This window comes from Poecilia latipinna, unplaced genomic scaffold, assembly GCF_001443285.1.
Source record: "Poecilia latipinna isolate Pla-1442-1.1 unplaced genomic scaffold, P_latipinna-1.0 Scaffold1971, whole genome shotgun sequence".
NCBI classification, from domain to species: domain Eukaryota; kingdom Metazoa; phylum Chordata; class Actinopteri; order Cyprinodontiformes; family Poeciliidae; genus Poecilia; species Poecilia latipinna.
Window position 1 is genome coordinate 112,234 of NW_015114587.1, and position 9,986 is coordinate 122,219.

A 9,986-nucleotide genomic window follows, 5' to 3' on the forward strand; every position below is an offset into this window, starting at 1 on the left:
GCGACAAAAGTGTTTTCAATGCAGTTTTGCAGAATACACCCAATTTCAACATGGCCGAAAGACTGCCTCAGCCCAGCGCAAAAACGATTTCTTGAAAGACAGGAATTTCTTTTGAAATTGCCAAAAATAATTTCCAATAAGGAAATTTGTTTTTGTAATTCCAATTTGTGCAGTTTTAAGGTCAGTGGAAATGCAGCTACTGTCCACAATAAAGCAGAATAAATGTTAAATCCCTGCTCCAGATTTGGACACTACTGGGGTCCTGGGCCTGTTGTTAACATCAGGCTAACATCAGGCTAACATCAGGCCTCTCGATTGGACCTAGTCCTAATTATATTGAAAATGAAGCTAAAAACAATTTTTTTTTTAAAGTTACCCACTGTGGATTTAAAACTAATTTAAATTACATGAATTATTAATATTTTTATATTTAATATTTGTTTTTATGTATATATGTGACCATAACCAAGGTTATTATAGTTTTCATTGACTGAAGTTAATAGAAATTAATGGGGAAAAACAACTAACTGTGACTACACAGTGCAGAGTTGACTGAAATACGTTTGATGTTTATGAATCTGTTAGTCTTTCAAACTGATGTCAGATTGATTTTTAAATCTTTAAAATTGACTAAAATTATTTTTACCTTTATTTACATTTTTTAATTAATTTCCCTCCATACAAGCAGTTTGTATCAGCTACTGTTCAACAATAATTGAATACATTTTTTGAAAATGGTATCTTCTGTTGAGCTTTCAGTACCCAATCAATGTAAACATGATCACAATCCAATACTCTGACCGTTTTTAGTTCTGCACCTAAAAATGAACCAAAATCTGAGAAAACTAAAACTATTACTATTTAAATAATAAGTAATAAAAACTTTCAAACACATTCTAAAAACTGTGACTGAAGTAGAACAAACAAGTCGCAACAAAATAAAACTGAACAGTGGAAAACTCTCCTGACCACAACTATACACATTTTCATCTCCATCATGTTTTACATTTTCACAAAGTTTACATAAAGCCATACAGCATAACTCATACAGTCAGTTTGATGGCATAGAGTCGTCACTCCTGTTGTTCTCTAAGTGCTTGTGTCAGAAATCCGGTCCTCCATAAAGCTCGACATGACATCTTTATTAGCATGGCGCTGATTTGTCCGTTCTTCCTGTAACACTGAGGAGCGACTCCTCACCATCTGACCCGACAGCCGTGGCGACACGCCAACACGACCCAGTCGGTGTGCGCCGGCTGCTTTTCCACCTGCAGTCACATGATTGTTCTGAAGGAGGTGCTGGTCCCGGTTTGATCCCCAAATTGTCGTTCCATCTTACAGCAGACTCACTTTGGAGTCACCTCCCCCAGTTGCCGTGGCGACGTCCACCTAAGCTCTTTGCCTCTGCGGGTTCTGGTCAGAGAACAGCATGCTAACACCAAACCAGGCACTCGTGTTACATAACATGTGGACAGAGCTCTTTTACCCACTCCGTCCCGTTGCCCAGACAGCACCCAGTGGAGCAGTGACATTACTGCTCACTGATCCTCAGTCACCAGGATTTACTGCCTTGAACTTTTGACTCATTTGTGATTTTATAGCCATTGGTTTTGTGTCACTTTGCAGGATTTTTAATGTGAGATACTGACCTGCTGTGGTACATAATTGGCAAGTGGAAGGTGAAGTCTACAAATGTTTAACAAGCTAAACTCTAAAGAGTGTAGCGTTCACATAGGACTGACGTACTGACCGGGTCCGCTGTCGTAGGTTTAATATTTGCAGGTTTTTCTATGGAACATGATTTGAGGAAAATTTGTCTGAAGAAAAACAGAAAACCTTTTTGAGAACATGATGGTCATGTTTTCTTTTATATGAGATGATGATGATATTTACTTAGTTTCCAGCCTAACAAATAGAAAAATAGATCTACGTTTAGTGTCATCCCATAAAAAAAAATTTCATTAAAAAAATCTTATCATTTCCAGTCAATGTTTTCTAAAGACTCACTGTGGAAAGGCCAAAGAGCCAGTTGTAGCTGCGGACCCACAGGTTGCAGATCTCTGGCTTAGATCGAATCAGATTCATATTAGAATGGCCTAGTCAAACTCCAAACCTGTCCAATTTCAAATCTGTGCAAGGATTTTGAGATTGACTCCCACCAACACTCTCAATTCAAGTAGAGTGTTTTAGATCAGATCACCTTATATTTTAACAGTTTAGAAACCATGAGGTATTTTTGTTCCACTTGATGAATATGTACTGTCTTGTGTGGGTCCATCGCATAAAATCTCAATGAATTACAGTAAACTGTTCCGTCGTAGCATGGCGATAAGGGGAGACGTTCATTGGGGTTTGCACACCGTCTTTGTCGCCTTTCACACTTGACCGACTCCCAAATTGCCAAAGTTTGAAGTATTTTAGATTCAGACAGATGCTTGGAGTCATGTAATATAGAGGTGGATGTGATGACGTTGGATTCTCGGGTTATGACTGTATCTAAGCCTCTGGTGTGTAACCTGAGTGTTGCCTGTTCGGCCTGCAGATAGCCGGTTTGCTTTAATGTGAGAACTGAGGACGTAGCGGAAACTCTGAGACCTGCTGACACTCGGCTCAACACAACAGGGAACACACAGCGGATGTCTCTGAAGATCACTCGCATCCTCTCGGGTCCGCACATATTCGCCGAGACACTGAGCCAAAGGCAGAAGTCTTCATCTGCTAGATCCAGCACTGGTCCAGCTGTGATGCCTCCACAACAGAATGAGCTCCATGTTTATTTAGCTGAGTGTATTTTTGAACAGTGGTAGATCACCATCGACCACTTTGCCACGGTGCAGCGTTCGATGAACATCGCCGGCCGCATTTCCCAGCTGATTGCCTCTACCGGCACTCTGGGACGGCAGAGCGAGAGAAACTCTGGAGCGAGTGTTTTTCGGCATGTGGGTGTGTGTGACTGTGCTGCGTGTGTGTGTGGGAGTTCATCAGCAGACTAACCATCCTCTTTTGTTCACTTTTAATGCGGAAAAAATGTATCCCCGCTTTTAGAACCAATGTAGGTCTACCTATAATTTGTCATCTCCTAGCAACAAGACTTTGAACAAACTAAATATATCCACTTGCCAAGGTGTCACTAAAGGCTCAACGATGCCAGTTATGAAGTGGTTGTTTTGAACACAGTGTGTGTGCATCCCGTTGTCTCAGCAGAGTTCTGTTTTATTTCACCAAATGGTTGATGTAGGACGTCATAGGAATGGTAGAGTTTTAGAAGCTGCTGAATTAAGTAACAAAACCTTTATATTTTTGATTTTGCATTCATAAGCAGAAAGCTTTGAGATCAGAGTGTCTCCACCAGTTGAGGGCAGGCAGCATGGATGGAGCGAACCTGTTCACCCCTTCACCTTCAAAACTCTTCACACTGCAAGTCAGTGGGTCTGAGGACAGGGGGGGTCATCATGATTAATGTTTGTTTTTGTTTGTTTAGGGATTTCTTGATCCTTTTTTTATGGTTTTGGTCATGTATGGTTTTTATTTATGTTTTTTATTGTGTTTTATTTGGGTTAGAGTTCCAGTGTTGGTCATTGACAGAGCAAACTTGTACTATTATGTCATTATTAAGACATTATTTGAAAATGGTCTCAAGACAACAATATTATCGTTTCTCGCGATAATTACTGGGACAATTTATCATCCAGCAAAATTTATTATCATGACAGGCTGAGTCTATTCCTTAAAGGGGCGGTGTCATGTACTTTCCAGCCACATACCATTGGATAGAACAATCAAGCAACTATGAAAACTATGTTACCTTCAGTTGTTATAAAAGTGCTGTATGTGTTAAATATGTCCTAAAAGAAATTTGACTTTGTGTTTTAACACCTTGAATTTGGGTCTCTGTCTCTTTAAAAACTCCTGCTTTTTCTGAAACTTCGCCTTCAGGGAGTCATCGCAACACGGTTCCTCTATTAACTCTTTAACGTTTTTACCAGCGTTTCACTGAGAAGTAGCTCCTATAATGAGCTCAGCAGGTGTTTGCTAATTTTTCCGGCTAGTCTGAAGGAGTGGGGAGTCACGGAAAGGGCTGCGTTTTGCACAGCTGAATGGTTGCCATGGGAGATTAACATATTTCTCAAACCTGCATGAAAGAATCAACACAACACTCCAAGTGCGTCTCTGATGAGCGAGTGACATCATGACATGATGTAACGCTAAGAAAATATTTTATATAATTCTCCCTCTTTAAACTGAATTTTGTGGCTATAAAGTGATAAAATGTGACAAAGTTCAATGCCACTATAGATTATTAATTTTATATAAGACGAGCAGTTCAGTCTGAACTTTAATCCAGTTGTAAAACAGAACAAGTTGTTTTTAGAAACAAAGTTAGAAAACTCTCTCATGTAGACTCTTTTTGATGAGAGGTGAAGTGTGCTTCATCCGGACTTGGAGCTGAATGCCACCAACCACCTCTCATCTCTCCTCTGGGGCCCCCAGCTTCCACAGGGCCCCTCTTTGTCCTGCTCTCTCTCTCTGCCACTGTACTCAGCAGCCCAGCTCACCGGTAGCAGCGAACGCGGCTCCGCTCTGCCATCAGGCTGTCACAGCGCCGGTGACTCATGGTGTTTATCGCAGCCGCGGGCGTGACACTAGAAAGCATACACCAGCCGGCCCCATGCATCTGCGCTGCGGCCTGAGCGTGTGCCGCTGTGAAACCGAAAAGAGCCGTCACCAGGCGATTGTGGGCTCACTCCGTCAGGCTTGTTGTTTACAGCAGATCGTTGCGTCTCAATCAGCGGCGGAGCCAAACGTGGGGCCACTTCAGGAGCTGGTGGCACACGGCAGGGAAATCCAATTGAAGTCACTCTGTGTTTCCTGATTGGCTGTGACAGCAGGGATGGTGTATCTACTTGACAACGGACGTCTGTGTGTGTTTGACACTGTTTTCTAAAACAAACAAGTTCTTCATGCATGAGATTAAAAGGAGGGGAATCAGTTTGATATTTAGAATTAAGCTCTCCATCTCTCTCTCTGTCTCTCTCTCCATCTCTGTCTCTCTCTCCATCTCTGTCTCTCTCCATCTCTCTCTCTGTCTCTCTGTCTTTCTCTCCGTCTCTCTCCATCTCTCTCTGTCTCTCTCTCTGTCTTTCTCTCCGTCTCTCTCCATCTCTCTCTCTGTCAAAAAATGTCTGAAGAAAACCCGTTTTGTCTCTGAGGAGCTGTGTGATTTTCTAATCCTGGTCTGAAGGATTTGATGAACATTGATGTAAAGATGTGCTCTCTTGTTTTTGTCTCCTGTCTCTCAGACGTGCTGGTGAACGGGAAGCCATGCGACTGCGATGTGGTGGCAGACTGCAGAGTGGGCGACGCCGTGACCCTGGAGGTTAAACTGACCAACCTGAACAAGAACCCGGTGGGCCCGCTGTCTCTGACCGTGATGCCGTATCAGGACTACCAGAACGGGGTCCAAAACTACGACCTGGACGAAGCGGTCACCTTCGTCGGCTCAAACACCTTTTTCATCGACGTGGTCAGTCTGTTTCAGAACAAACCCTGTAGACCAGGGGTGTCAAACTCCAGTCCTCAAGGGCCGCTGTCCTGCAACTTTTAGATGTGCCTCTGCTGCACCACACCTGAAAAGAATAATTGGGTCATTAGCAAGGCTCAGGAGAACCGATCTACACAGGGAGGAGGTAATTAAGCCATTTCATTCCACTGTTTTTTACCTGTGGCACATCTAAACACTGCAGGACAGCGGCCCTTGAGGACTGGAGTTTGACACCCCTGCTGTAGACGGTTGGGTCAGTAAAGCCACAGGCGGTTTGCAAAAAGTATTCATACTGGTTGAAACGTCAGTTTATGTTTTAAGATGTTAATTGGTGGACCAACTTAAATCAGATCATTCAACTCTCTTTATTTACAGTAACTGTGTTTCTGTTACAAAACCTTTGTAGTTTTTAATTGGTGTTTATGATTAAGGGAGAAAAAAAATCTGAACACTTGAATGTGACAAACATGCAAAAAAATAAAAATGTAATCAGGAAGGGTGCAAACACTTTTTCACTCCACTGTATATAGCAACAATTTATAACAAATGTTTACTTGAAGCACTTTACAATACACACACATAAGTGATGGAAAAAAATCCTAGAAACATGTTTAAGGGATTGAAATAAAATATCCTGGTTTAAAATAACACAGAGGTTCTTAACTGTATTATTGGAGGTCAGTGTAAAAACTGTTGACGAAGGTCAGAAGGTCAGAAGGTCAGAGGTTTTTTCCCAATTGGAATAATTGGAAAATATATCATAAAAAGAACTGGTCCAAGCACGGAGCCCTGTGGTTCTCCACCAGTAACCCTGAAACAGAATTATTGTTCACATGAACAAACTGGAGTCTGTCAGACAGATGGGATTTAAACCAGCCTATGACTGTTCCTTTAATACATACAACATATTCAATCCCTTCTAAAGGAAAATCATGACTGACCATCAAAAGCTGAACTGGTTCTACCAAGATACAGGTCCAATATCTGACACCAAGCCGCCGGACTGGACCATGGTGTTACTGTTTAAATGCTCACACACCTGACCAGCTACCACCTTTTAGATAAAAAAAAAAATGAAGATCAGATGTAGATCTGTAATTTATTAGTTCATATTGATCGATTGAAGGTTTGCAGTAAGCTTCCTTAAAGCCTCCGTTTGCTAAGGATAGGCCGATCGTTTCAAACGGAACGTTTCTTTAAATAATTAGATCTGGCTAAGGTTGATGTTTTTCAAACAGCTGATATTTATGATAAGTCAGGAAGCTCAACTGACTCCAAACACAGATCAGCCTCTGTAGTTACATCCTGTGCTGCATGAAGTAACCAGTTTGGAAAACCTTTAATTGAATCTTTATTAGCAAACTTGACCAATAAAGATGATGCTGGTTTTAAAAACACACAACTTATTCCACTCATTTAAAGTTAAAAGTGGGTTAAGAGGAAGTAAAAAATAAAAGCCACAACAAAGTTTAATCTTTAAAAAGACAACAAGATGTCAGTGAATACAGAACGGGTTCGAATTAAGAGCTAACCGCTTCTAATTGGTGTCAGGATGAGGGACTGAGAGCGTTCACGTTGTGTTTCCAAGCTGAATTACCATGGTAACGTGCTGAGGAGACAGACACATGCTCCGGTTCATCCGGGCCCGATGCCGACATGCAGCCTGATGTTGGACAGCTGGCTTGGCGAGGAACCTCGAAATAAATTAGGCTTATTTCAACATGTCTGCACAACACACACACACACACACATATGTATGTGTGTGCATGTGTGACACAGAACTGTTTTTAGAAATAAAGAGAAACCAGTTAAAGAGCAATAAAAGTATTTGTTGGCAGTGAAACTCCTACAGTTCAACTGTGTTGCTTAAAATCCTTAAACTAAAAGCTTTAGCACAGAATGGATCCAAGAAGCGAGCGAAAGAAAGAAAAAACCTTTTCTGAGTGTCAAACACACTGCAGGCGGATGAAAGAGACTGTTAGGAACAAAACAAAGAGCTTAGAGTCTGAAAAGAAGATGAAAGGATGAAAAAAGAATCCCAGTGAACGTGTGAGCAGCTTAATTTTGGTGATTGTTCTCACCTTTTTTTCTCTTTTTACAGCAAAAGCAACATCTCACTCTTACCATGGAGATGTTGGAGATAGAAGAAAATAGGAGTAAATTTCATCTAAAAACTCAGAAAACTGTATTATTGAAATTCCTAAGAACCTGAAGCCAAAAGTTTACTTTAAAAAAAACTCAGAAATGTTGAGATCAATCTCAACAATCTTCAGAAAAAACTTGGAAATCTCTGAGCTCTGAACATCAGACATTTGTGAGGAAAAAAAACTTTTTGAGGATAAATTTTGATATTGATCCCAAAAATTTTCTAGGAAGAACTTCAAATATTCTGAGTTTAAGAAGTTGTAAATTTTTTTTCTTTTCTATCTACAATGGTCTTAACACACTGTCATCCTCTCTGCTGGTGTGCCCGGTTTAATTCATAGTCAAAAATACTTTATGAATCCCCAGGGGAAATGTTGTAACTCATTAATTAAGACTCATCAAAGATTTGTTGAAGATTGTTCATGTAGAAATGACAGCAGGGTGTCCGCTAACGGCTCTTGTTTCCGTCGCAGGTTAAACCCAGGGAGAGCTCGGTGTGTGAGGGCGCCCTGCTCTTCCTCTACACCGGAGACTTCTACCTCAACATGAAGGTTCAGGACGACAGCGCCCGGCGGGAGCTTCCTCTGGCCTGGTTCACCCTGCCTGGCGTCCACGTCAGAGCCCAGGACACGCCGCTGCAGGCCGGGGCCTAACGGACCCAAACAGCTAAACGTAGCACAACGTGGTGCAGCTGTAACAGCCTGGATGTGACTTCGTTACAGGTTTCTGCTTCTGTTTGAAGGAATCGAGACAACCTGCTCACCGGAGGACATGTTTTCAAAAGCTAAACTGACACTGATGATGAAAACCAAACTGACTTTGTCTTTCATTACAGGACGCAGGAGTTAGCTTAGCGCTGTGAGCTCTGCTGAACCTCTAGACACATTTAGCTGTAAGAGTCGGCTTCCTAACCGAGAGCCAACATGATGAAACGTTTTATCCCCTCTGTGAAACCGTTCTGTTTCAACAACTCTATTCTTATTTATTTTTTTTTTCTTTTGTTTACTGCTGCAGAATCATAAGGCATTGAGATATTGATTTATTTAATTAGCTGTGTGACTGGACTGATTATGCTGATGATAAACTGCTGTAAATAAATGCTAGAAAAAGCAACATGTTGGTCAGTTTGCTTTGTTTCAGCCGTCAAACAGTCTTAGTGTTTTTGATCACATCCGGTCAATCAGTAAATCTGTCGGTCAATCAATCAATCGTTACCAGACAAAAATAGGAGTAAAACAAACGCATACAAAAAGATAAAATAGATAACAGCTCTTAAAAAACCCACAGCAACCAATACCTGACGTTTTGTCAACTAACTGACTAGTGGGGGAAAAACTAACATTACAAAAGAAACTTAAGCAGTTGATATTATGCTGAACTTATTTATTGGTTTTCAGTGTTTATCTTTCAGGTTTTGGGGTTCAGACTCCTTCAGACTAGCCAGCTGCAATTAGCAAACACCTGGTGGAGCTGAGCGTCTGCTGAGCTCATTATAGGAGCTACTGCTCAGTGAGATACTGGTAAAAACATTGTTCAAGTGTCATAGAGGAGCCATGTTGTGATGACTTCCTGAAGGTGGAGTTTCAGAAAGAGCAAAAGTTTCTTAAAGAGACAGAGGTCCAATTTGAAGGTGTTAAATTAGGAACTCAAATTTCATTTAAGTCATGTTTGAGATATATGATTTTTATAACAACTGAAGGTAACATAGTGACTTGTCTGTGCTGTAAAATGTCACTGTGTTTGGTGAACACATAACACTGCTACTGTAAAACACACAACTCTTCTGCAGCATTTGTCATGACATTAACTTTGGTAATGAGGCAGTGGTGGCTGAAAACCGTGTGTATTAAAGACAAAAAGAATAAAAAGCTGTAGATTAGGTTTGATGTTGTTTCCAAATCCTTGGTTCCAGCTTCAGACTCCAGTGGAACACAGTCAGAAGCCACTTCCTCCTCCTCACCTTCCTGTTCATATTTTGAATTCTCAAAACTTTTCTTCTGTTACTTAAAAAAATAAAATAAAATTTCTTATCGGACGTCATCGCTTCATCATCAGGCACTCAGTGTTGATATTCCGACCAGCGTCGGTTATCAATCAGTTTGTGTGTGTGTGTGTGTTTGGGCTGTTTCCACTGAGAACTGAACCTGGGCAGATGGAATCCCCCCAGGACCGCAGCTGAAGAGTCCAACAAGCAGCAGGAATCTTCATGCAAACGAACTTCCAAAGGAAGCAGTTCAGTCAAATCCGTCTCTTCGTCCCGGTGACTTCGACATGCAGACCATCAGAGGAGCGCAGCAGA

General features: G+C 41.3%; 1 protein-coding gene across 1 annotated transcript in view; it reads left to right on the top strand.

Moving 5' to 3' along the window:
- LOC106935491 (trafficking protein particle complex subunit 9-like) overlaps positions 1 to 8,800 on the top strand; it is a 109,668-nt gene extending 100,868 nt beyond the window's left edge. The window contains exons 5-6 of the mRNA XM_015015976.1: positions 5,301 to 5,524; positions 8,161 to 8,800. Coding sequence (XP_014871462.1) covers positions 5,301 to 5,524; positions 8,161 to 8,340 — 404 coding nt within the window. The 3' untranslated portion in view covers positions 8,341 to 8,800. The remainder of the gene's footprint in view (positions 1 to 5,300; positions 5,525 to 8,160) is intronic.
- Positions 8,801 to 9,986: the final 1,186 nt, after the last annotated feature.